This window comes from Aspergillus oryzae, chromosome 1 (genome assembly GCF_000184455.2).
Source record: "Aspergillus oryzae RIB40 DNA, chromosome 1".
Classification (NCBI taxonomy): domain Eukaryota; kingdom Fungi; phylum Ascomycota; class Eurotiomycetes; order Eurotiales; family Aspergillaceae; genus Aspergillus; species Aspergillus oryzae.
Genome location: NC_036435.1, coordinates 4,426,793 through 4,452,967, shown reverse-complemented (window position 1 = coordinate 4,452,967; position 26,175 = coordinate 4,426,793). Strand labels below are relative to the sequence as shown.

Here is a 26,175-nt window from a genome sequence, read left to right as displayed (position 1 = left end):
TCAATCTTAAGGAACAAGATGCGTTCCATCTTACGATTGAAGAATATCTGCTCGCTCTGATTTCTATGGTCGAGGAACTGGTATGCTAATCTACTTTCTATTGTCTGTTTATTCTAGAATACACTGACTTTTATAGTCTCGTCTTGCTGTCAACTCGGTCACTCTTGGTGATTACGCACGGCCGGTCCAGATTGGCAGTTTCATCAAGGATTTGTTTGCCGGGTTCCAGCTCTTGAACCTGAAGAACGATATCTTGCGTAAGAGAAGTGATGGAATTAAGTACAGTGTAAGTTCACCCATTACAGGAAATATGTGATGGATAAGTGCTGACACTTCCGTGCAGGTCAAGAAGGTTGAGGATGTTGTGTATGACCTTTCTTTGCGGAACCTGATCCCGAAAGGCAGTGATAACGCCTAGTTTGTGAATGAACACAAGAATACGTGGATCTATGCATAATGGCGATTAATTTATAATCTCATGACATTAGTCTCATGATAGTGGGCTGGAAGTGCCCCGAAACAAAAAGGTACATACAACGAGCACTATTAACATACATGTAACGAAGCATGGTATAACATATGGACTCCTAATCCCCGAAAAACTAATTTACGACAACTTAGCCTGCTCAGCAGACTCTCCCTCCTTAGCCTGAACCGAAGCTGCAGTTCCGGCCTTCTGTGCCTTCTCAATCTCCTTGACGATGGTGTCCTCGAGTGACTCGGGCTTGGTGGTACTGGCCCAGCGACCGACGACCTTGCCATCGGGCGAGATCAGGAACTTTTCGAAGTTCCACTTGACGCGCTTCAGGCCCAGCAGACCGGGTTGCTGCTCCTTCATCCAGGTCCACAAGGGTGAGGCCTCGTTTCCGTTCACATCCAGCTTGCCCAACACAGGGAATGTAACACCGTAGTTCAGCTGGCAGAAGTCTTGAATCTGATCGTTGGAACCGGGATCCTGGCCGCCGAACTGGTTGCAAGGGAATCCGAGGATAGTAAAGTCTTCGGGGTACTTGGACTTCAGCTTCTGGTAGAGTTTCTCGAGACCTTCGAACTGGGGAGTAAAGCCGCACTTGGAGGCAGTGTTGACGACGAGGATGGTCTTGCCCTTGAGCGGGGTGAGGGGAAAAGGAGAGCCTTTCTCTATTCGAGTGGCGGTCAGTTAGTATCAGTCCCATACGCGCGCGATACAGGGGATTGGGAGGGAGGATATCAGCAAAACGTACTGTCAACTGGCTCAAAGTCGAAGAAGGTGGTTGCGGAAGCCATGGTGTGCGTATGAAATGCGCTCAAACGAGGTTGTTGATGATTGAGTAGCAGCTTAGCGGAGCTTGACAGCGTTGAAGAAGACCTGCGCGGCGATTTTGCGACAGGGCTGGTTATATGCGCGAGGAAGTAGATTAATGGTTTCTGGGATGATAAAGCACGTAGGACGATAGACGCAGACGATAGGGTTGATCGCATGCTCCGAGGTAGGAATGGCGTGGTTTTATACACCGATCATGAGGTTCTAAAAGGTACGTGAGGGGCGCGACGGAGGAGGAAGGCGCCGAGCCGGCATGTCATCATCATACTGCGGGTGATTTGCCTGTTTGGTACACTTCGTCAACGGAAATGCATCTTCCGGCTAACCGGATTGGTCATCTTTGTCATCTTTTCAGTCCAGACTCCAGACTGTTTGAACGCGCTGTAATCGACTCTCCATCATTTGATCCGTGGGTTGAGGTGGGGGCGGAATTAGGAAACTAGTAGTCGGTGATTAGTGATCTTGTGCACATAAAATAAGAATTGATTAAAGTTGATCTAAAAAGCATGGCTTGCGGGTCTCATCGCTTTTCCAGAATTCCAAATACATGAAACAGTCCACATCAACCCAGAAGATCTACTAGCCTCGGGCAACGGGCCTCGGGGCGAGGAACATGCCAAGATGTGTATATACTCTTTTTGGTTCACATAATGATAAGCATCTGGTGTTTATGCAGTCTCAAATGACTCGGATATATTTCATAATCCCGTGTATACGAAGTTGACTTGTACGTATTACACATCTATCGAGATATGGACTGTTCTAGAAACTAGATATCGTGGAGTAGCTCGGCATCTGAGGTAGACATCCGGCTCCAGCTTTAGTGGTAGTAGTTAGCTGTCGTCATCAGGGCTAAAGCGAAAACAGGAATGATTTTAAAGCTAGCTGGATGGAGTTATTCCATCGTGAACCAAAGAACAAATAGTACAAATAGACAAAATGCAATAGTGAATGGAAAGCCATTCCAGCAGCTGAGAATAGTATGAGATGCAGTGGAGCTGGTTGGAAGAGATACTATAGAATCTCGGATATCACATAACCACAGCACAGACTTTGTGATCGATAATAGCTGAGTTGATGGTCCAGGCGTACCTTAAACTACTAATCAGACCACCTGCCGTACGTATACTACTAGAAGTTAAACGATCTTAGGGGATGCCAACTATTGCTAGTATTTTTTGCTACCTTGCTAAGGAAAAAAAGAAAGGCCCGAACCCGGGATCGAACCGGGGACCTCGCGCAGTCAATGCTTTGGGTGAACCCTAAGCGCGAATCATACCACTAGACCATCCGGGCAATTGATATTTCTGATGCTCTTAAAGTGCTTTACAGAGCAATGCTAAGCTGCAGGCATCTTTCCACCCCAGAACATCTTTCACAATACATGCAGCATCTAAAAAGGATACAACTCCTCAACTAGCAGAACGATATGTTCCATAGCCTTAGTGACTTTGCTTAGCAGTCTGCTACACAAGGCTCAAATATCAGAAAATGTACCCATTCTTAGTCAAAGATTAATCGATCTTGCGTGGAGTGTCACCGACGGAAGATTCGCTGTGATGGTGAGCTTTTATGTGGGAATTGTAAGTGGTATAGGGTAGAAGGACGGTGCGAATTTCCGCACCGTTCAGAAAACAAAACTGTTTCCGTCAAGTACATTGCTTCATCGGTCCTAATATTATTTATACTGACTTCGGTCAAGGTCAGCGGAAGGATTAATCCGGACTGTGAACCACCTGCGAATTATCTTGCAGAAGCTTTCCCCTTCTAGTTCCTTAGAAACCTTCGTTCGTCTCTCTCTCGAGGAGCTATTACAAGTGATTTTAGCTGAAGGTTCGACGCCGAATGTCGCCGCCGCTGCTGAGCCAAATATCACAGTGATTAGAGAGAGCGACCATAGCGATGGAAACTGGCAGCTCGAGGAGAATCGGAAGTTGTCTAAGAATATAACGAATGTCTACGATGATGTCAATGGCCTGTCACCTCATTCGATCGACAGCAGATCAGTCTAAGGATCTCATCAGTCAGGTTTATCCTACGTCTCATTGTTGAGTGACGGCCCACCGTGAGAACGAAACTCTACCAGAAGAAATGTCGTTGGGAATTTCAGCACAGATTATATTCGCATCCGCAAGGACCTTGCGAAGCCAATGGATCAGCGCCGGTTAGCATGCTCGATGAGGTAGCCTGCATAGGTGCGTATTTGAAGACTGCCAGTTCTATTACTCTTATAATCGACGAGACACAGTTCCGCAGAGTTTACTGAAGTGGAGCTCAAAAGATGTAGGTTGACTTGCTCTATGTAGTAGGTACTAGTGGTGAGATCAAACGCTGCTAGCAAGGAAGGAAGCCGATGCAGTTATATATATCATGAGTCTGTACGACAGCACATTGGCCTTGAGAGTTTTGGATCCGCTTCTATCGAGAGTCTGCAAGCTCTGTGTCTCTTGGGGGGATACTATTTACACTACCGAAATACGCCAAATATGGCCAGCGCCGTCCTGGGCGCCGCATTTCGATTGGCAACAGCACTTGGTCTCCATAAGGAGCCTCTAGAGGGAAAGAACACCCGAGATGACTTGCAAAATCATTTGACGAGTGCCGAAACCCGACGGCCATGTGGTGGTGGGGCAGTACCTGGTATCTCTACCGGTCCTGCCTTGTCCCTTTGATGGGGTTGCTTGCTTTTCCATGCCAACCTGAAATGCCGTCTTGTCACTCAGAAATTGAGCAAGCTCTTGCAGTTTTCAAGTCATTTACACCCTAGAATGCAGCTGCCAGACGATCATATGATGTGGTTGAAAGCATTTACGATGCCAGCAAGGATGTAACAGGGCTTGAGGAAAGTAGGGAGATATTAACAGCATTTGGGGAGATGGATATGGAATTTTGGGATCTCGCCAAAAGAGGCTTTGAATCTGACTACGAATGGGAATCTCTAATAGACTGGGAGAAGGCTCTCATTCCCAATGTGGGAGACTGACTATCTATACTCCGCAACAAATGATGGATCTCATAGTCTGTCATCCCCAATGTATGTCCAACGTGGGATATCAGAGGAACTGTGGATTCCACGGACGGCAATAATGTGCTCATAGCCAGGGACTATGTCGATTCCGTTATCTTGCAGCCAAACGCCATCTGCCTCCTCAAAGACCAAACCCTTGACTGGCTTTCTGGCTGTGATGGACAACGCATTTTCTGCAGGAAGATGTTTGACCTCTACACCCCTGTCTCGGAATGAGAGGTACTTGTAAGGCTGTGGCCAATCCATATCTCGACTAATTACCCGACCATCAATACTCAGGGTTGCGGTCAGCACAAATGCATCCGCCTCTTTTAAACTCATCTCCTCGCTTGCTACTTCCGTTGTACCGTTTGGAACGAGAACAACCTCGTGTGATACCTCTGGCTGCACATCTGCACCCGTTCGGATTGATATGCAGCGTAAGCTTAACGTAGCGCAGATCGGCTTAAGATGGCTGGTCACAGCCCAAAGCTCATATCTCGTTGACTCTGCAGGCTTGGCATGTCCAGATGTCCATTCCTCGTGAGCCCTGGAAACACCAACTGCAATTGGTTCCAGAGCCCGCGATATGACATAGAATGCGGGCTTCTTTCGCAGATAATAGTCTACCACTGCCCACGAGGTCGTCGGCCAACAGTCATTTAGTTGCCAAACCAAGGCTCCACCACAGAGGCGGCCGTGGCCCCATTGTCGGCGCCAGCCCTGATACGCAAACTTCATAGCGTCGGATTGTACAACCTGAGAGAGATGTATGTATGCCTTACAAAATACGTGCAATTAGCAAATTGTAACGCTAGTTTTAGCATCGAGGCAGAAAACTTCCATCTACCTACCTGAAAATCTGATTTGATCCGGAAGTTCTCGAGGATATAAGTGCCGAGTCGTCGCTCGTGGTCTCTGGCTTTGTTGTGAAAGTCCATGGTGAGAGATTGAGGGTACATCTCGTCTTCATCTTCAATAAACTGCTCGATTGTCGCTCGATGCGGGAACGCTTCCATTCCGAATTCACTGACGAACCGTCCGCCAACTTCCGGAAAGTTTTGATAAGGCAACATTGATCCGTGCCAGACTGTGATGACATTAGTGAAGGCTTCCATTTTGGGGGAGTTGCGACACACTGTTCCACTGATGGATATCTCCTATTGTTGGATCTGCTGAATGCTTTCCTCCTCCCCACGGGCTTGTTGGGTGGTATGGTGTAGTGGGTGATTCTTCCTCTACAACCTTCGGCAATAGGTACTCATAGATGTACCTGGCAGGAAAGGTTGACTTAAGCCATGACTGCGGGTCTTTATCAGTCTCGAAGTTATAGTCAAGATGGTATTTTTCTTGAATCTGGTAGTCTTCGTTACTTCCTGCGTAGATCACGATGGAGGGATGATGACGAAGACGTTTGACATTTACACGCGCTTCTTCCTCGATGGACGACAAAAAGGAAGGATAGGTAGGATACGAGGCGCATGCAAACATAAAATCTTGCCAGACTAAAATCCCGAGCTCATCACAAATGGAGTAAAAGGCGGAGGGCTCAAAGATCCCGCCACCCCAGATGCTGTGAGTCTGTCAATAGCAGTTAGGTTTCTAGGTGAGGATGCAAAGGACCTACCGAATCATATTCTGATTTCCCTCTAGCAGCAATCCGAGCCATTGCCTGTACTTGTCAGGGGTCAATCGAGGAAGGAAGCTATCGCCCGGTATCCAGCATGAGCCGCCGGCAAAAGTGTCAATACCATTAATCCTGAAAAAGAAGGATTGGCCGTGTTGGTCTTTCTCTTGAACAAGCTCTACACTTCTGAACCCGGTCAACTTGGAGACCTCATGTTGCACCTCATGATTGTCAATGAGCTTGACACAGATTTCATGTAGGTCCTGCCGGCCATATCCACGCGGATACCATAATGCTGGATTTTGGATCACGAATTCTGTCTCTGCATAATCATCCCCTGTAGCACTTACTTCAGACTCAAAAAGCACCTTATTCCGGAGCAGAATCTTGAAATGAACACAATTTCCTGACCTCCCAGAAACTTGCGCCTTGAGACGACCCCGACATAAATTCAAATCCTGGCTTACTTCGCTCTCAACCCATACGTCTTCAACCCTAGCTGTATAGGTCTCCAATCGAACTGGTCTCCACGGCCCAGCCGTCATCAAAATAGGACCCCAGTCCCAGCCCCAATGATACCCAGCCTTTCGGACCGAGCTCCGCCCAGCTTCCGTTTGATGTGTAATGAACCGGTGCTCAGGATGTTGCTTAACCCGCTCCCGTCCACATAACAGAGCAGACTCAAACAAGATATCGAGCGTCATGACGCTGCTAGACTTCGGCATCAAATGTTTCGTGATATCAACTCGATGGGGGATAAACATATTATCGCTCTTTAGAATGAGTTCACCGTTCAACTTGACAGTCGCGATAGTATCTAGGCCTTCGAAGAGGAGATCACATCGTTGACCGGCATCAAGCTTTGGTGGCACGAACTCCACCCGATATATCCAGTCTCGCTCACCAACCCACTGCACTTGGAGCTCATTCATCCCGATGAACGGGTCGGGTATCACACCTTGCTCAATGAGATCGAGGTGTACAACGGTTGGGACATTGGAAACGCTACGCCATGCCTCTGGACTGCTATCGCTGGCGTCCCGGAATTGCCAGCCTTGCGAGAGCTCGAGCGACTTGAAGCCGGACATTGTTATCATTTATTGAACACTAGACTCACTGAATGTACTCGTAAATGGTTCAATAGAAAACATAAGGGGGAAAAGAAAAATAAAGAAAAGGAAGAAAGCGTAGGACAGCCCTAGACATGAAGATCGAGAAGACCATCATGTATATCATTAAACTGTATACCCCAGATTGAACCCCGCTGCCCCCACATCCACCAGAGGTATGGATTCCGCAAAATCCAATCGTTTGTAGCGGCCAGATAATACTAACCTTGGCCTTTCACAGTCAATGAGACATATTTCACTATACCAAGGTACGACGACACCAACTCCAAATCCCACGTCAACATAGCACACGGCATCCCAAAACCGCGTGTCGAAATGGGTTTAGTGGATCACCCCCACGCATGAGCCATACCCTTTCAGACACGGAGCTTTATATTCGCGCATCTTGATACCGGGGCTGTACGCTTACTGCGTAATTTATTCTATAGGGGTAGTTGTGCGGAATAGTGGAGGTTATAGGTACTGTAGTATACTTTGGGGGTCACAGAGGATTGCGGTGGTTGAGTCCGTTTAAGTGGGTTGTTAATCGTACTTAGATAGGGCATGATTCTGGAAAAAGGATATACGTCCCGTTGCATACTTTGGTCTTGATCACTAAATATTCCAGGGAAACTCGATCTGTGGTAATTATCTGGTAGATATTGACTATGGTAGATGTGTATTTATCTGTTTATATGAACTAGGTGACTTGAAATTTATGGGTTCCATCATGTATATCTAAAGCATTAGAGCTCAGAACTTGGCGCGAGCTGGAAAAGCCCCTTCTACTGACTCTGCATTTAACATGGAGCTTTCCGAGTCGGAGATCTGTGAGTCCACGAGCCGGGTATTTACCTGGATCGAGGTTAGTGACAATGTAATGGTCAGGATATCCCAACTCACATGCTGAAGTGACAGCTGGTCAACATGTTGAACTCCGAGGAGTCTCATAGCGGTGGCTGTTTCGTCGGCAAGGACTTCACAAGTCAGTTATGAGAAGCTCGGTATACGTTTGGCTTGTGTATCAAACCTACTCTGCAATGTCCTTTCGACACCACTTTGCCCACCAGCCGCAAGACCATACAAAGCTGCTCGTCCAATCCCCACAGCCTTAGCACCAAGCGCTAGAGCTTTGACGACATCCGTCCCTCTTTGGATACCACCATCAACGATGACGTCTAATCGATCAAAGACCTCCGGACAGAAGCGTCTAATCTCCAGTAGGACATGTACAGGAGTCGACACGGTATCTAACGCGCGGCCGCCGTGGTTTGAAAGCACAATACCCCGGACCTGGGGTGCATGTTTTGCGGCGAGGATCGCGTCCTCATAAGTCTGAATACCCTTCAGAACAATTGGCAGTGACGTATGCATCCGGAGCCAATTAAGCGTTCTCTCCCACGTGAGCGAGGCATCAGTTCCCCAGACCTGGGGCGACAACACCGCACCAGCGGCACGCAGCTCTTCCATCTTTTGTCGCTCCTCGATCTCGCGTTTACCGGGAAATGGAGCGTCAAGTGTGAGACAGATGAATTTGATTTCTTTGATTGAGTTGATCTCGGCGATCCGCTTCTCGCTACGCTTCACGTCTTTTAGGCAATACAGTTGCCAGCCGAAGATTTGGTCTGGATGGGCATTTGCGACGATCTGCTGTGTGGTCATCGAGGCGTTGTGGGAGATAAGTTGCATCGCCCCAAACTTTCGGCAGGCTGCTGCAATGCCGGCTTCGCCCTGTGGGTGGGCGAGACGAGCCATTGCAGCTGGAGATATGTAGATCGGTAGCCCGAGTTTGAGGCCGAGGAAACGGGTGGAAAGATCGCATTCACGACAGTCTATGAAGACTCGAGGTCTTGGTAAGATCGAACGGTATATGAGATTGTTGTGTATTTTTGTGATGCTGTCGTCCGTTGCAGAGGAGTAATATGCCCAACCCTTAGGGCTGAGTTTTCTCTTGGCAGCTTGTTCAATCTCGGCGAGGTTCAACAGTGATGATAGTGGTGTTTCTTCGGAAGCCTCTTTAGATGCTGACTGACTGGAGATCCTTGTTGGCTCCGCGGCCTCTGGTGCAGATGCGGATAACACACCCAAACATGCCTTAGGATCAAGGTACTCTTCTAATAGACCCGAGGGATGTATGGTATCATATTCCTCGGTTGCATCTTTCCCAGCTAGGGCTAGGATAGCAGCAGAGCCCCCAGGATGATTTTCAAGAAAGTTAGTGACCTAGATTTGTTAATTGGAAGGCGACCTATTGAGAAAGTTGCCAGTTTATACTTACATCGTATACTTTGCCGTAGAGGACAACCCAGCAACTATCGGCGGAGTTGTGTTTGGCGACTAAGTCACGTCAGTTGCTTTTGCCCTAATACTTTCCCGTCAGGTAAGCATTCAATGACTTACCTTCCGAGGGCTCTATCATAGTAAAGACCTGAAGGAACTAACAAGGCAACTAAGGAGTTTGATCCGACACGGTGTTAGTGGTCAAGGCAAGCTGGTACTGCAACTTCATTATTGCTCGCACCTAATAAGAAACCAAAAGAAAGCCTATGTGCCCCCACGCGTCTGACAAGATGTATCTCAACGAGGTCCCCCACTACCCCAGACCTTGATAGCACTCGTATTCGGTGTTACCGGGTGGTAATTAATCCTTTCATCCGGACTAAGCTCCAATTAGCTGGATTGAAACTTGAAAGCCACCAACTTTCATTGTATCTGCAGTTAAGTAATGCGAAAAGATTGGGAAATGTGGGGGTAGACGTTCTGTCGACGGGCAGTCCTATTTCCTTGGCAAAGGCTTCCCCGTGGGGAGGGTATCCCAGGTATCGGGATACTATAAAGCACGCTCTGGAATACTGTTGGACGTATTATTAGCTGTACACCTCAACTTGGCTTGCATCGAAGTTTGCGATCTGACAGTATGGCTGAGAACAAAAGCGAGGACTGTACTATGGCGCCACCAGAGCCTGAGCATCTTGAGTCAGCTGGCCCGTCAAATGAGAAAGTTCAAGGAGATCCCCTTACCCTGGCAGAAGTTATTGAAAGAAACCGACCCGATCCATGGGGCTCGGGGTATAGAAAATTATATCTCATGTCCGCTTTAGTTTTCCTGTGTTCTACCATGAATGGTAAGCATCTTGACCCCCATGGCTACTCGTGACAGATAGCTAATGCTTGGTTCAGGATACGACACGAGTCTCATGGGCTCTATCAATGCTCTTCCAAACTATACCGAGTATTATAATCTTCCGACTAAAGGCTCCGTGAGCACTGGAATTGTTTTCTCCATATTCCAGGTATGATAAACTACCCATAGGAGACATATTCAAAGACTGACCAGACTCTAATAGATTGGCCAGATGGCAGGCGCACTCTTCATCTGGATGGCAGATTGGCGCGGGCGGCGAACGCATATATTTATTGGCTGTCTCGGGGTCTGCGTCGCCACAGTTATAACCAGTACAGCGAAGAAGCTAAGCGTCTTCATTGGGGGAAGATTCCTGCTGTCCTTCTTTGCGACTTGCGCTCATACAGCCTCTCCCTTGTTGCTCGTCGAGCTTGCCCCTCCCCAGTATCGTGGGAGCGTGGCTGGAATGTACAACACACTTTATTACCTTGTATGCTACCGTTTCAGGCCCCATTCTGAAAAGAAGGCCCCCTGATTGATTACTAGGGCTCAATACTCGCAACTTCATCCGTGTATGGCGCCCATCTACACTTGGCACACCGTGGTCACCTTGACTGGCGCCTTCCACTCTGGCTGCAGATGGTGTGCCCTGGACTTGTCTGTTTGGGTATCTGGTTCGTCCCAGAATCACCTCGCTGGTTGGTTCTCCTCCTCTGAGGAAGCGGCGAAAGCTAAAAGCGTACAGGCTCATCGCAAAGGATCGCCATGAGGAGGCCCAAGCCTTCATCGTCAAATATCATGCCAACGGCGATGCTTCACACCCAATTGTGGTGCTTGAGATGAACGAGATGACAAATAATTTGCAAGAAGAGGGCATCACGCACTGGCGTAACTTCTTCGATCTTTCAGTGCTTGTAAAGTCTCGTTCTCGCCGGTATCGTCTCATGCTCAATCTGGTCTTTAGCTGGTTTGGACAATTCTCGGGGAATAAGTCAGTCAAATCATATGTGCTTATTGATAAGAGACTCTAACTTTCCATGCAAAGCGTCATCTCGTACTATCTCCCAACGCTGCTCAAGAATGTTGGAGTCACAAATACTGATACTCAGCTACTGCTTAACATTATTTATGCATTGACTGGATGGATCGCTGCCACGATTGGCACGCGCTTCCATGACATTGTTGGCCGCCGCAAAATGTTTCTTGGATCAACAGCTGGTATGGTCATCTGTTTGGCAGTCACAGCAGCAACAGCCGCTGTCTTCGTTCACAGTAGCAGCACGATTGCATCGTCAGCTTCGATCGCTTTTATCTATATCTTCGGTGTTGTATTTGCGTTCGCTTTTACTTCCATGCAACCTATCTATCCCGGCGAGGTCATGTCAAACGATATGCGGGCTAAGGGTATGGGAACATTCAAACTCACAGCAGGTGCCGCGGGCTTTATTAATACCTTTGCGGCACCGGTCGCTCTGGCAGACGTAAGTCTACAGCATTCCTGGCTGTATGACCAGGTTCCCCTTGTGCCAAAGCTAATAGCTGACAATGGTAAATGATCATAGATCGGGTACTGGTTCTATGTCTTCTTCGTTTTCTGGGATTGCTTTGAGTTTGCTTTCATCTACTTCTTTTTTGTTGAGACCAAGGGTCGTACCCTTGAAGAACTGGAGGAAGTGTTTGAAGCCCCGAATCCTCGCAAGGCGAGTCTCAAGGTTCCATCACGCCCTCGCCGTGTTGAAAATCGGTAAAAATAGTGGAATTAGTGGAATGACGTGAAAAATACGGGTTCATTGACCGAAAGACCGGCCCTCCTGGTCATCGCTATGAGATAAAGCAAGCCCATGTATTAGATAGTGTGAAATGTACACATCGAGTAGTCTGATCATTCGCCCGGCTAGTTGTCATCGGTGATCCTAGGCCAGTTGCAGAATCATACCTTGCTTGATTGCGTCGATTTCGGCCTTTTTCAGAGGGTCTTTACCATTGTAGCTGCTCTCCCTGCGTTCTGCACTGCTCATCCCCGTGATGTCATATTGAATTCCCCCAATCTTAGGCTTCTTTCTCTCCCGTCCGTAAAGTTTTTCATACTGCTTGAGGACATCAGCCCAGCCCCAAGGGTCGTTTTGAGCAGGTGGTAATTCGACATCATCCAACTCTTCAACACAACTTTCGATGTTGGACGGACCGCGCAAATCAATGTTGTATTTATTAGCATAGGCTAGAATCCTTTCGTCAGAGTTATAAAATTCTGCAACCTTGTTCTTCTTATCCTCATTTCCTTCGCAAATACCGTAGGCGCGCATGTCGGAATTTGTGCATAAGTACAACGCCATAACCATTCCAAGGTTCTTGACTTCCGAGTCAGGACCAAGAAGTCCCTGGGACTCTAGTTTGGCAAGCATGGTGAGGAACATAGCAAAAAACAGACAGAATGTATCGTTTGCAAGATCTCCATAGTCGACGCTATACCTGTCAGCAGAGACTTCCTATTAAAAAAAGGGGATCTTCAACGTACTAGGCTAAAGGCATGAACATGTCGCCCATGATGGAGATACCCACAGCCTCACAAACCGCCCACTGCTCTTTCCAGTCGCCTTCGGCCTCTACGAAATCAAGGACCAGGTTTTGCGCGACCTCTATAAGGGCATAGCCTGTGAAGTCATTGAATACTTCCATATTGAAAACGTCCGGGCAGCGTATATCCGCATGAACGTGCTGGTTTGAGACCTTCCGCACGGCCGCGCGCGTGGCCACCCAGGGATATTCGGGATGATCTGAGGGGAGTTTGTTGCAAAGGCATTTTTTGCCGCCATCACATTTAGGTTTCGAGTTGGTATCCTCTACTGAGTCCTCAGGCTCCTCATCTGCACTATCCTCTGTCTCCCATTCGTCGTCTTCATCCTCAACCGCACTGTTGGGTGGGCAAAAGCAGACATACGAAAAGGCACGATCATAGTCCTTCGCCACGAACCCAGCATAGTCGGCGTCCAGGTTGGCAGAAACGCAGGGCTTTGACCAGCGGTTGCTTCGCGGCTGTGGCTGCGATGACGCGTCGCTGCTGTTCTTATCGGTCTTGGGGCTCTTGGGCTGACGGGGCTGCGTCGCAGAGTCCGAATTAGCACGCTTGCCAGGCATGATAGATTGTAGTAGAATCGATAATGACTGAAAGGAGAAAAGAATATCAAAAGGAGAGAAGTAAATTGAATGAAAGGAGTTGCTTGGGGAATGATGTGATACGGACGCGTTTGATCAATAGAAGGGATTATTAACGTGACCTACCGTGACAGGTCCAAAAGTTAAGAATATCCGTGACTTGACTCGCTAAGTACACTCTTGAGCTTCCAATCATCTGCTTATATCTATACATGACCGTATGGTTACAAGATACGTCCATTTTCTATGTTATATCGTGAGTTTCCGGTAGCTCATTGAGGTTCTGTCAGGTTACAAGACAGGTACACTGTATAAGATGCATGTTATTCCGACTCGGGAGCTGTATTAAGTTAGGCTGCCCTAACTCTCTTTTAGGTAATGTTTATAAAATGCGCTAAGTGTATCCAAGTGTATCCAATTGGCTCAATATTTGTTAATACGACAGATATGATGTATTGATCTCCACCATAATCATACCATCGATACTCCGTAAACAGACGTCACGGTGGGCCCCTGTCACGTGTGGTACTAGACTGTTTCTATTCATGAGCCCTACATTCTCTTGCACAAATGCCATACTCTATAGATGTTTATAACACAAGATGAATATATTGTTCTAATATCTTAGTAGATGAAGCGTTTCTCCCCGAGGTCAATCTAAAGCTAAATTAGTATCTCGATGCGAATTAGATTGATAACACGTACTAAACGCGAATGCACCTTCCTCATCCTTTGCCCCCATTACAAAACCTATCATAGCATCAAGAGCGGCCTTACGCTCTGCTTCAGTTAAATATCCATTCGTTTCCAGATTCATGAGAGCATCAAGAACCCATTTCCGGCAATCGTAATCTCCGGTGTCTTTAGGATCGTTATTGACTTCTGTTCGTTTAAGTACATCTATGATTCGGTCTTTTGACGCTATTTCTTCTGCAACAGTTGTAACTTTATGATCGTGTTCCTTTATGTCACTCTCCCAAGGATTGTTAAAGGGCCTTTCGACAAGCTCAAAGGAGCCATGTATGCCTTCCAAGCCAAGTAGAGTGTAGAAGCCATCGGAAGAATTAACCCAAAGGGCTGCGTGTCGATTTTTATAGTAATCCCGGCCCTCTATAGGACTTCTATAAACAATAATATATATTTCTGTCGGCATTATGGATAATATTAGGCTGTAAACAAGATTAAGCAGACCTGATGGCAGTTTATATTTTCATAATCCGGTGAACAACGTTGGGGTAGAGAGTATTTATTCTTCCTGCTTTTTGGATGTGCTAAAAGGTAATAGAAGGAAGACTGTGTATCTAGTCTGCCTACATAGTACTCTCAATTAATATCCGAGCTTTGTGTAGAGATTATACAACCTTTGTACAGAGAGACTCGTTCCCTATCTTTTGTTCTCTATGTGGATTCACAAAAGCAATTTTATGTATGATTCTCCAAACATGGTGCTCTGGGAGAGCCCCTTGGTGTCAAAGTCGTGTATTAGATGTGAAACCCGTTCCCATAGGACAATAAGACAGGAAGTGTTTGACCTAGAAATACACTGTCAACGAAATGACCCAGGTTTTTGTGGGGTTACATATTTGGCCCGCCATGGACCAAGGATGTTGGACAGGGTTCAGCAGGGCTGTGGGTAACCCGGGGGTCAAAACGATAGTAAGAAGTCAGCAAAAAAACGGAGTCAACTCAAGGGTTGTGGGGAGGGAGACAGGTGTAATGAAAACCTATAGGTTCGCGACAAATGATCATCGCCAGTACTTCGGATCGGTAGACAGAAAGGCGGCATTCAATGTCGTCTCCCAAGACTAAGGGAGATGAAACTTCCTTCGTGGTCTCGAAGAATATGTAAGGGGAATGAAGGCCGTCGCGAAAATGTCATGCTTTGTAGTGGACCTGGCCTGAGACGGAACGACCCCTGCTCTCACAGCCATATCTGTGGTGACACGTACTAGTAATGTATTGCGTCATATGCCATTGCAATAAGCATGCTTTCTTTTATATAGATTCGTCGTGCTATTCAAGGAAGTCATAAGGAGAACAAACAGTATAGCCTCCTTTGGACATGTATTGATCAGAAAGAAAGCGATATGGCTCTCTAAGAGAGCTCCGAGGGGGCAAGTGTAGTAGAAGGCGAAACACTGTGGACATAGGGGGTTCTCATTCTGAGAGATCCTTCATTATCAATCACAGCGAAAATGATTCGAGGATGCATTCTTTCACCCATCCAACTACTAACCTCCCGGCGTGTGGCTTCTGCGCGGTCAATAGGTCGCTGCGCGCCCCTGCAGAATGAGTGCAATATTAGCGAGCTTCAGCTAAAGCCGTTTCCCATTTTATAAGATACCTATATATAATATATGGCTTAAGTATAGCTGAGCGGACGGGAAGCCCTGTTCTCCACACCCTATGGTTGTATGTACTGATTCGTACCAGTACTCATCATATAGGGCTAATAAAATAAATGGATAATTTAAGGTATAAAGCTCAGGCCACCTAAGGTATGCATAGTATGTACATACAGAGCGTTGCCTTCGGCTTTGACCATGGCTTCCTTATAAGGGTCATGGCCTCATCCTTGCAATTTTGCCTTGGTAACCAACTTGGCCCTCCTTGCATTGGCCAGGTTTCATCTCTACAGCTGTTTTCTCGACGGAGAGTAACAACCCGAATGCGAGCGTTGATCGTGCATGACACTCTAATTGCCATTAGGCGAGTTTGAAGGTGTTAAGTCCAGATGTGACCCTAGCTCTATATGATGGGACGCAGAACTCAGTACTTCATCAAATCACACAAGTTGTTAAATCGTTGCAGGGATACCAACTACCCGATACAGTTCAGGAGTATGAAGGCCTGATATTCGATAACAGCGGCAAGATCACAAGTACTGCATCCACATTGCCCTGTGGTAGTCCGTTCCCCACTTATACAGAATTCCTGAGGGAAATGTGTATCTGGCAATCAAGCGCGAGTGATCCGGCCACTCATTTGAATGGGTGGCGAGATGTTCGAAACCTGCGACAGCGACTAGACGCTTTCTTTTTCCGGTGCGGAAGATCAGGTTCTCACGAAGATCCCAGAGGGGAAGCTGACTTTGATCCATGCGGACTTGTGTACGATCGATCCCCATGCTTTACTGGAAGGAACATAAATGCAAATATCTGACGTCTAACTAGATCTGCCGAATTTAAATCTACTTTTCGCCCGAGCAAACCACCGCATCACCGCCGTCCTGGATTTCGACTTTGCACACATAGGAGCCCCGGTGTCCGAGCTCCTCTTCTCGTTCTGGGACCTAGACGGCCTCCTTCCCGGAAGTGCAGAGCCCCTGGGTACTCTGCGGAAATATATGCTGGGTGGGTTTCTAGAGCGGAGAAAAAGACGCCGAAGATGTTGGAGAAGTCCAAAGATGACAGTGCAAGGAATTTGGAGATGTATCTGAAGCTGTGGGGGTGGTTAAGTAAGGTATCTATTCGGCTATATCGATTTCATTGTAGGTAGTTGACATGTTGATTGCTTACATATGTAAGTCAATCTGAGGCTCTTCTATCCTTAGAACCTATTCAACTTAGCTCGTATTGGATGCTGTAAGATCCTATGCAAATCCTCCAAGGTTTGACTAACGCATCGGCAACAGAAATTCGTACTGTAGAAGAGGGTACTACATAGCAAGCCAATATAGTTTACACTAAGGCATCTACCACGGTGGACTATGCTAGACTGCCGAGGAACTATATTCCTCTGGGAGAGGCATTCTTGACCAATCTTGACCCGGAGTATTGTGATTTGCGTATAATGCTACTCAACGAAGAATCAAATTTCTGCAATTGATTACGGTACTACTCATCTTTTCCTTCATAGTGATAACTGAATACACCAGTATTGATATGCATCATCAAGCATACCTCAGCTAGCCAACCGTGGGAACTCGTGCATATCATAACTAGAAGATAGGGGGAAAGATTACTCCTCGTAGTGAAATCTACAGCCAACACACGCCCTGATCCCACACCCCGGGCAGGAGAGAGTGTAAATGGGCATCCATCGATGGCACATTTCACATTCGGATGATCCAAATTCCTTGCTCCAATAACCCAGATGGCGACAATGCTCTGGGCTCACCCGGACAGTTGCTGCGGGCACTGCTCCGGAAAACTCTTGCCGGAGAGTCTCCAGCCAGCCGCAGAAGGACTCCATCACAAGGCCTCTGAGCTCGGTGTGAACATCTTCTTCCGTATATCGACCGCTAGGATGATTTAGTTTCTCCCTGAAGTGTGGAATTAAAGGATCGAGGAGTGAGCGTGGGCTTGGTGAAGACCCATCAGTGGGCATGGCTTGTGAGGTTGCGTTGTCGCCGTTGGAGCAGACTTCTCCTTCGTCACAAAAGCTGTGGAAGGTTTCATTTTCATCAGTATCCGGCTCCTTCTCAGAGATAATTCCTATTTCATTCACCGAGTCATCTGGTTCTCCAATGCTCGTCATGTCAAGTAGATCCTCACTGTCAGAGATTAGAGCCTGTCGTGCGCTTTCGTACTCGGCCTGGGTTTGTTGTGTAGAGGTAATTGAGAAGGCGGGATCGTCCTTCTCCTCTTCCTTCTCTCCCTCCTCTTGGTCGCTTCCTCCATATGCATCGCATCCATTCTCTTCTTCATAATTTTCCCTCCCCGCATAGCCCTCTTCTTCATAGTATTCTTCATACCCTTCATCTTCTTCATACTCTTCTCCACCCTCGTATCCTGCATATTCTTCCTCGTCTTCGTACTCTTCACCCCCCTTATACTGTTGATACTCTTCGTCACCAACTTCTTCCCCGAACTCAGAACGTACGTTGGTACCAGCCATATCATCCTCTGCATAACCCACCTGCTCACCCTCTTCATCCAACCCGTCGCCTCTCTGCATCTGCTCCTCATCACGCATCACATTAGCATGCATAGCCTCCTTCCTTCTATCCTGCCTCATCACTTCCTCTGTCTCCGGATCATATGTCCAAGTATAACGCGAAAAATCCTGATCTCCTTCATAAGCCTCCCACTGCTCGCTCTCCCGTCTCAGTTGCTCCCCATACTGGCGCTCCCTTTCACATCGCCTGATCTCCTCCTGCGATTCCGGAGAATACGGATCCATATGGACGCTATTCGCGTAACTAAACATATACCGCCCGGCCATAGTACGTAGAGCAGACAAATCAGGACTCAAAGCCGCCCATCCCCAAGAAGAAGAAGTGTCCTGCTTGGAGGGATTGATGGCTTCTTCTTTAATAATACGTCTACTCAGCAGTTCTGCATCGTGCTTTCCCCGGCGGCTACTATCGCGGAGAATTTCGACGGCTTGTTGGATCTTCAAATCCATGATCCGGTCAGCGTAAACTGAGTTAAGTGACTGACAGAGTAGGGTGATATATGAGAGGAATATGTGAAAGGAATGGAGTGTTTACTATACCTTCTGGAACTCGAGGTGAGCATCGTCTGCACCTGTCTTGTCGGGGTGGTACTTTAGAGCGAGTCTTTTGTAGGCACTATTGATGTCCTTCAAGTCTGCATTTGGAGTTATGCCTAGGATCTCGTAGCAGTTCATCGTTGTTCTTCCGATTGTGGAGGCCATGGAGGGTGATCTGTCTCTTGGTATATGTTAGGTTATGGGGCTGAGGGGATGAGGTGCTCCGCTAGCTTGCGAGGACCGTTGTTCGAAGAGATAAAGAGAATGAGATATTGAGATTGAGAGACGTACGTAAATAGCAGGAAGAAATGAAGGCTTTCTTGGGGGCGGGGGGGAAGGATGCTCTACTTAAATTTAGAGTACATGATTCACCATCTCCATTACAGTAGGCTGGGAAAGATGAAGGGAAAGCCTGCACTGCAGCTTGGCTGGAATGAAACAAAACAGTCACTGTTTGCATGTAAGACAAGTGGTAGACTTTCCGTTTGATTCACCTCGTTTGTTGTCACGGCAGTTGCCCGCCTTGGACCTAGGGATATCATGTGCCCAGTCTCGGAAAAGCGCTACAAGAGACCATGAATCCTATGAAACAACAAAATCAGAAGCGGTGGAACGATGATAGGTAGCGAACGGGGGTGGAAGAAAAAACGGTAACAAGAGCGACAAACAAAAGTTTTAATACTTTTCCAAGAGAAACGGGACAAAAGAAAGATGGATAGACTGATTTACAGGCTGATAAAAATCTAGCTAGGTATTTAAGAGTAAGTCTACACACATGTCGACTCCTTCCCACTGAAGCATCATGAAAGCTTCTACATGTCGGCACTGGCGGTGGCACCAGTGATAATTTCAACCAGTTCACCGGTAATGGCGGCTTGACGCTGACGGTTGTACAGAATCTGGAACCTGCAGGGCATTAGATTTTGAGTCCCAGTGGATGTGCTGGGCGGTACTCACTTGTTGATCATCTCACCAGCATTCTTCGAGGCGTTCTGTAAAGAAAGGTTGGTTAGTCTAAGTCAACGAGCAACCTCAACTGTTCAGGTGATACTTGCCTCCATTGCATTACGACGAGCCTGTAAATCCATGGGTTAGTAATGATTCGGATATCCACACTATCTGGGTAATGGACTTACAGAAATCTCACAAGCGTGGCCTTCAGCCATAGCCCAGAAAAGGCTGTTGGCAAGGGCATATTCGCGGAGGTTGGCAAGAGCCTGGTCGTCAATCTCGAAAGAGGAGATGTTGGCTTTATGAGAGAGTTCAGCATACTAGACTTTCATATGAGCAAAAAAGCGGTAAGAAAACACTAACCGGACTTGGTGATGGCCTCCTCGGAGTAAGCCTCAACAGTGGTGGGCTCGTAGCTCTGGGCGTTGAGCCACTTGTTGTAGATGATCTTGACGCTGGCGTAGTCGGCGGGCAGCAGAGCAATCTGGTCGGCAACGGCCTGGGCATCAGCGAAGGTGGGAATGTCCTTGCAGACGTTGGCGAAGCTCAGGACGATAGCGTTGGGGTTGGTTCTGGAGAGCTGAGCCTTGGCCTTCTCACCAAGAACCACGATGTCGGCGTCGGCGTGTTCCTGAAGGATACGGCGAGTAGCCTTGCTCAGACCGGAGTGGATACCACCGCAAAGACCCTTGTCGGAGCTGGCGACGACGAGCAAAGTCTTCTTGTCCTCGAGGGGCTTGGTCTCGGCCTTCTCGAAAACGGTGTTGGAGGTCTGACCGTAGGTGCGAGACTCATCCATGGCCTTCTGAGCGCGGGTAAGACGGGTAGAAGCGATGACCTTCATAGTGTTGGTGATCTTTTCAATGTTCTTAATGGACTTGAGACGGCCCTCGATTTCACGCAAAGTCGCGAAGTTGGCGGCATTGGGAGGAGCAGTGCTTCACGAAAGGATTAGTAACTAGCCGCCGTGTTGAATGCAATCATCCTAGAATCCCAAGGTTTTCTCTTTTCTTCGCGGACGATTGGAGGTCTGTTTTGGAAGGTGCCCAGGTGGGTGTGAAGAGGTCCGGAAGAGAACTCACCGGGTGACAACAGCACTACCGGCCCTGACGGCCGGGCGAACAGCACGAGAGAACATTATGAGGTCGGACCGTAAGGTCAAGATATAATGACCAGCGATGGAAAGCTGCAGAGGGGAGAGCCGCGAGGGTGGGTAGTGAGACCTCTGCTTTAGCGGGAAGAGAAGACGTTGACTTGGACTCCTGTTTCTGTTCGTCCGACAGCCGGCAGAACGGGAACAAAGCCGCACTATTCCTGAACGGGAAGGTTGTCGGGGAGACCTGAAAAGCCAGATGCGCAGTACGCACAAACCTTTAACCCGAAAATCCCGGCATTCCTCTTCAGGCATGCAGGCATCGACGCTCAGCCAGCCTCGGAGCAAGTTGTGTCAATGACGCTGTGTTTTGACTTGGTCGCCTCAGGCAGTAGCCCGCCTCGCAACCAGACTGGCTGGCGGTCCGGAGAAACGTGAGAGATCGCCTCAGGCCCCAAAAGACGGCCTCGTTTTCCATTGCATTCCTTTCTTTCCTCTCTTTTTCCTCTCTCAGCTTGTCAGCCCTTTCCCTTTCTTGTCTCAGTCTTCTCATTATTGCCACCTCTTCCCCCTCTTCAGTCAATGTATTTACTCTTCTCCTGACATCTGCTCTCTTCTCACCCTTTCCATTGGTCAGATTATCTCTGACTTCATCCTTCTGTCAAGCGCCAGTCTCACTCCGACTGGGCAGGTCAGTTCCAGTTTACAGGTTTCCCTGTCGAACTCGCCTGTGCACTCCGTTCTTTAACCAACGCTTGCCCATTTACTCGTATCCAAGCACCATGAGCTCCTCAGAGGACGATACCCCACTTGTGAAAGCAAACGGTCGATCTACTGGTGAGCTCTCCTACATTTCCCGGGTCTAGCGATAGCCTGTTTGCAGATTTCGCATCCCTCTAAGTCTTCTCGCCCTTGATTACGATCCGAGATTCGCTTCTATTGAACTTCAATCACTGTCACGAATCGGTTTTTCTTACATATAAAGTCATATAGTTACCCCCAACGTGACCATGGGCGATGCGACAGAGACAAACGGCGATGTCAACCCTGGCATCTCAAACCGCTTCGGACCCGTGCAGAAGGACAATGATGTTCAGATGACGGATGCGGAAGCGCAGGACAACGGCGCCCTCAGCAAAAGAAAGGCGCGAACCAGTGTTGGCCAAAGACAATCCTACGCGGAACCAGAGAGCAGTGAAGAGGATGATCAACCCTTGGTACGCCAGAACCAGCCCGCGCCATTCCCTACGTTAAACCCCTTACTTTGCGGCGCTGTCAGTGTTCGTTTCAGCAGCTGACTATTCGACAGAGCAAGCGCCGTCGCACTTCTGTGAAGCATGAAGATCCGGAAACGGATGAAGATGTACCTCTAGCGCTTAACGGGAGAAAGCTGCCAAAGGCTGCGGAGACTTCTATTATCGAAGAATCCGACTCAGATGTCCCCATCGAAAGGAAACTTGCTTCTCAGAAGAAGAGAATTCAACAGAAGGCAGAAAAGGACGCCCAAGCTAGTCGCAAACAAGAATCTGCGAAGGCGGCGGCGAACAAGAAGCCGACCAACGGCATCAAAAAGGAGCCAGCCAATGATAAAAAGCCTGTGAAGAGAGCATCTACAGCAAAGGTAAAGACAGAACCGAAGTCTGCGCAGTCTACCCCCGTCAAGAAAGGGAGCGCGAAAGCTACGCCAGTGAAGAAGGAAGAGAGCGAAGAGGCCGAGGAAGCCGAGGAAGAGGAATACAGGTGGTGGGAAGATCCTACGAAGGGTGATGGAACGATCAAATGGACAACCCTCGAACACAACGGCGTCGTGTTTCCCCCACCGTACGAACCCCTACCCAAGGATGTCAAAATGAAATACGATGGTGTTCCTGTCAATCTTCACCCGGATGCGGAGGAGGTGGCAGGCTTCTTTGGAAGCATGTTGAATGCGACTCAGCATGTCGAAAACCCTACTTTCCAGAAGAATTTCTTTATGGACTTCAAAGACATTCTTAAGAAGACAGGCGGCGCAACAGACTCCAAGGGTAACAAGGTCGATATCAAGGACTTCTCCAAGTGCGACTTCCAGCCAATTTTCGCATACTATGACATGAAGCGTTTAGAGAAGAAGAACCTACCCCCAGCTGAGAAGAAGCGCCTGAAGGCTGAAAAAGATGCCGAAGAAGCCCCCTATATGTACTGCATGTGGGATGGCCGAAAGCAGAAGGTTGGAAACTTCCGTGTTGAACCTCCTTCTCTTTTCCGTGGCCGTGGTGAGCATCCCAAGACGGGACGTGTTAAGTCTAGAGTTCAGCCTGAGCAGATCACCATCAACATCGGAAAAGACGCTCCTGTACCTCCACCGCCGGAGGGCCACCGCTGGAAAGAAGTCAAGCACGATCAAGAGGGCACATGGCTTGCTATGTGGCAAGAGAACATCAATGGCAATTACAAATATGTGATGCTTGCCGCGAACTCCGATGTTAAGGGCCAGAGCGATTACAAGAAGTTCGAAAAGGCTCGCGAATTGAAAAAGCACATTGATAAAATTCGCAAGGACTACAAGAAGAACATGAAGAACGAGTTGATGGTGGAGAGACAGAAAGCCACGGCTGTCTACTTGATAGACCAGTTTGCCCTTCGTGCTGGTAATGAAAAGGGTGAAGACGAAGCCGAAACAGTTGGCTGTTGCTCTTTGAAATACGAGAACGTCACGCTCAAGCCGCCAAACAAGGTTGTCTTCGACTTTCTGGGTAAGGACAGTATCCGATTCTATGATGAAGTCGAGGTCGATGCCCAGGTCTTCAAAAACCTGAAGATCTTCAAGAAAAGTCCTAAGAAGGAAGGCGATGAGATCTTCGATCGGTTAACAGTAGGTTACCTTGCCTGCGTTTGTCTTTGAAATGCTCACTAACATCCACATTCTGTAGACATCTGCGCTCAACAAGCATCTTTCGAACTATATGCAGGGCCTGACGGCTAAAGTTTTCCGTACCTACAACGCTTCACACACGATGAGTACACTGCTCAAAGATATGAAAGCGACCGGTACCATTGCAGAGAAAGTGAAGGCATACAACGATGCCAACCGTCAAGTGGCCATTCTCTGTAACCACAAGCGAACTGTGACTGCGTCTCACGCTAATCAAATGGAGAAGATGGGCGAGAGGGTAAGTATCCCATACATAATCTAAAGTTTTACCTCAGAGAATGCTGATGATCTCCACTTCCACTGCGCAGATAAAAGGTCTCCGTTACCAAAGATGGCGCCTCAAGCAGCAGATGCTTGATCTGGAACCTAATCTTAAGAAAAAGAAGGGAGCTAAGTTCTTCGAGATGGATGAGGATATTGACATGGAGTGGATCAAGGAGCACCAGGCTTTCTTACTCGAAGAACAACGCCAAAAGATCCAGAAGAAGTTCGACAAGGATAACGAGAAGCTTGCGGCAGAAGGGGAGAAGGAAATGAAGGCCAAGGAACTTGAAAATCGGCTGGAAGTGGTCAAAGATATGGAAAAGAAGTTCAACAAAGAGAACAAGACAGGCAAAGTGGAAGCTGAAGGCAAAGGCCCCACAGTTGAGAAGCTTGAGAACGCCATCCAGAAACTTGAACAGCGTATTGAGACCATGGAATTGCAGGCTCAGGACAAGGAAGACAATAAGGAAGTGGCCCTCGGAACGTCCAAAATCGTAAGTCCCCCCTGCTCCGGGCTCGCCTCGATAGACTGTCTAATAACGTGCAGAACTATATCGACCCTCGTCTCACGGTCGTTTTCAGCAAGAAGTTCAACGTTCCCATCGAGAAATTCTTCTCCAAGTCGTTGCGTGAGAAGTTCGAGTGGGCTATCAAGTCCGTTGAGCAGGATTGGGAGTTCTAGATTTTTCCTTCCCAAGCAGAACACACGAACGTGCGAATCTCCAGTCTCTACACGGTTTTGCATCTCGTTATTTCCGTGCCCTTTATATTTTTAGTTGCTTCTATCTCCTTCTCAGCCACCCTTGTGGCAGGTAGAGGGCTGTGATATATGTCGCATATTATGGTTTCGATATTTCCTTTTATTTTCCTCGGGTTAATTTCCAAAGCAAATGCGCTTTTTTGGACGCTTGCAAAAGCCGCATACACATCTGTGCTATACTTGCTTTATCATTGCTTCGCTCTGTTGTATGTACAGCATCTCTTCAGACTCGTCAACAAGAGAAGAACTAAGAGACGGAAAGAAGAAAAGAGAAAGAAAAGAGGAAGCACTACCCATATACCAAGCAATACACAAGTCTGCAGACTTGGAAACTCATCAAGATGGCTAGAGCTTAGCAGCGACCTATGCAAAATACAATATTGTATATTCTTATCATCCTGTGCTCTCCTGTAGGCCACTAGTAATAATGACGTCTTTACAACTAGAAATTGCAAAGGCACTGAGATCAAGCAGCCTAGGCAGGGTGTGGACTAACTATAACTAGGTCCCTTTTGATGACTACAAATATACCTCTCACAGTTTGTAGTACTTTTATCTTCATTCACTCCCTGCGTGAATCAATCTATACCGCTACTTGACTATTCCGTGAATTCGCTAAGGGTGCAGACACCTATTATATCCCCAGATCAGCTCATTCTCTCCACCGTCATCCATATCACCAAGCAAGACAGCCACGGTATATATGGCTACCAACTTCAACCAGAGAATATTGATGCCAACCTGGTGAAGATCGATACAGACAATCCGTGTCATCTGATAAACTAGTCCAGTCTCGAACTTGTATAATACTACAGTGACTATAAACCGTAGATGTCTTGCCAATATAACTCTAGTTGAGTTGGAATACAGTTATAATAATGTAGGCTATCAGTCCACTTGATAGGTATAATTAAGAGATTTAATATACGACTTTAGAGAATACGAGTCTTAGCTGGGATGAGAAAGGAAAGTCTCGCCCGACGGGACGAAGTATAGCTAGAACGGTGCCCACTGGTCCTCCCACCCTCTGGGGAATTGCCCTGGGTCACGCGGCATTTCACAGAGGAACTTGTCTGGCTTAGGTCGAGGAAAATAAACTTGAAACGCCCGCATCCCGTAGCCAAAACACTAGCTGAATGCTCAACAGGAGGGCTGTGGAGAGTTCTATTGTTAAGACTAATCCATCTTATGGTATCGGTACAGGAGAGTGTAGATTGCGAATGCAGTCAGTATGGAGGAAAGTGGTCTAGAAGAGTAGTTTCAATATCTTGTTGCAACATGTATTTCTAATCCCAGAATAATAGAAATAGAGCCGCGAAAGCAAAGCTTATGTCAGTCACGTGCTTGCGGTGTAGGAGTCTAAAGGTGCTGGATGTCCGGGATCAGAAATCTTTAACATAACACAGACGAATCAGAAAACTAGCTGAACATACCGGC

At 47.6% G+C, this 26,175-nt stretch overlaps 9 protein-coding genes and 1 non-coding gene across 10 annotated transcripts; 2 read left to right on the top strand and 8 right to left on the bottom strand.

Annotated features, from left to right (window-relative positions):
• Window positions 1–607: 607 nt before the first annotated feature.
• On the bottom strand, window positions 608–1,266 carry AO090005000739 (glutathione peroxidase; the record flags this gene model as incomplete). The annotated part of the gene is made up of 2 exons (XM_001817719.3): window positions 608–1,140; window positions 1,224–1,266. 2 exons carry the CDS (start codon window positions 1,264–1,266, stop codon window positions 608–610), a joined length of 576 nt encoding a protein of 191 aa, XP_001817771.3.
• Window positions 1,267–2,509: 1,243 nt separating this feature from the next.
• On the bottom strand, window positions 2,510–2,599 carry AO090005t00010. Its single transcript has one exon. It is a non-coding gene; the product is annotated as a tRNA-Pro (tRNA).
• Window positions 2,600–4,316: 1,717 nt separating this feature from the next.
• Window positions 4,317–7,025, bottom strand: AO090005000740 (glycoside hydrolase family 2 protein; the record flags this gene model as incomplete). The annotated part of the gene is made up of 4 exons (XM_001817720.1): window positions 4,317–5,090; window positions 5,165–5,400; window positions 5,450–5,883; window positions 5,938–7,025. 4 exons carry the CDS (start codon window positions 7,023–7,025, stop codon window positions 4,317–4,319), a joined length of 2,532 nt encoding a protein of 843 aa, XP_001817772.1.
• Window positions 7,026–7,799: 774 nt separating this feature from the next.
• On the bottom strand, window positions 7,800–9,465 carry AO090005000742 (uncharacterized protein; the record flags this gene model as incomplete). The annotated part of the gene is made up of 5 exons (XM_001817721.1): window positions 7,800–7,901; window positions 7,950–8,023; window positions 8,081–9,269; window positions 9,325–9,383; window positions 9,447–9,465. 5 exons carry the CDS (start codon window positions 9,463–9,465, stop codon window positions 7,800–7,802), a joined length of 1,443 nt encoding a protein of 480 aa, XP_001817773.1.
• A 498-nt stretch (window positions 9,466–9,963) lies between these two features.
• Window positions 9,964–11,918, top strand: AO090005000743 (uncharacterized protein; the record flags this gene model as incomplete). The annotated part of the gene is made up of 7 exons (XM_023233954.1): window positions 9,964–10,171; window positions 10,227–10,306; window positions 10,394–10,660; window positions 10,717–10,868; window positions 10,916–11,161; window positions 11,216–11,651; window positions 11,733–11,918. The coding sequence occupies 7 exons, from the start codon at window positions 9,964–9,966 to the stop codon at window positions 11,916–11,918; spliced, it is 1,575 nt and encodes a 524-aa protein (XP_023089088.1).
• A 73-nt stretch (window positions 11,919–11,991) lies between these two features.
• AO090005000744 (uncharacterized protein) lies at window positions 11,992–12,572 on the bottom strand (the record flags this gene model as incomplete). Its single annotated transcript, XM_023233953.1, has 2 exons — window positions 11,992–12,083; window positions 12,107–12,572. The coding sequence occupies 2 exons, from the start codon at window positions 12,570–12,572 to the stop codon at window positions 11,992–11,994; spliced, it is 558 nt and encodes a 185-aa protein (XP_023089089.1).
• Window positions 12,573–12,684: 112 nt separating this feature from the next.
• AO090005000745 (uncharacterized protein) lies at window positions 12,685–13,305 on the bottom strand (the record flags this gene model as incomplete). The annotated part of the gene is made up of 2 exons (XM_023233952.1): window positions 12,685–13,081; window positions 13,109–13,305. The coding sequence occupies 2 exons, from the start codon at window positions 13,303–13,305 to the stop codon at window positions 12,685–12,687; spliced, it is 594 nt and encodes a 197-aa protein (XP_023089090.1).
• Window positions 13,306–17,283: 3,978 nt separating this feature from the next.
• Window positions 17,284–18,672, bottom strand: AO090005000747 (DnaJ domain protein; the record flags this gene model as incomplete). The annotated part of the gene is made up of 1 exon (XM_001817725.3): window positions 17,284–18,672. One exon carries the CDS (start codon window positions 18,670–18,672, stop codon window positions 17,284–17,286), a length of 1,389 nt encoding a protein of 462 aa, XP_001817777.3.
• An 899-nt stretch (window positions 18,673–19,571) lies between these two features.
• Window positions 19,572–20,848, bottom strand: AO090005000749 (F1F0 ATP synthase subunit gamma; the record flags this gene model as incomplete). The annotated part of the gene is made up of 5 exons (XM_023233951.1): window positions 19,572–19,665; window positions 19,717–19,751; window positions 19,896–20,008; window positions 20,074–20,648; window positions 20,793–20,848. 5 exons carry the CDS (start codon window positions 20,846–20,848, stop codon window positions 19,572–19,574), a joined length of 873 nt encoding a protein of 290 aa, XP_023089091.1.
• A 737-nt stretch (window positions 20,849–21,585) lies between these two features.
• AO090005000750 (DNA topoisomerase 1) lies at window positions 21,586–24,660 on the top strand (the record flags this gene model as incomplete). Its single annotated transcript, XM_001817727.3, has 6 exons — window positions 21,586–21,640; window positions 21,797–22,020; window positions 22,113–23,654; window positions 23,713–23,952; window positions 24,023–24,472; window positions 24,526–24,660. The coding sequence occupies 6 exons, from the start codon at window positions 21,586–21,588 to the stop codon at window positions 24,658–24,660; spliced, it is 2,646 nt and encodes an 881-aa protein (XP_001817779.1).
• Window positions 24,661–26,175: the final 1,515 nt, after the last annotated feature.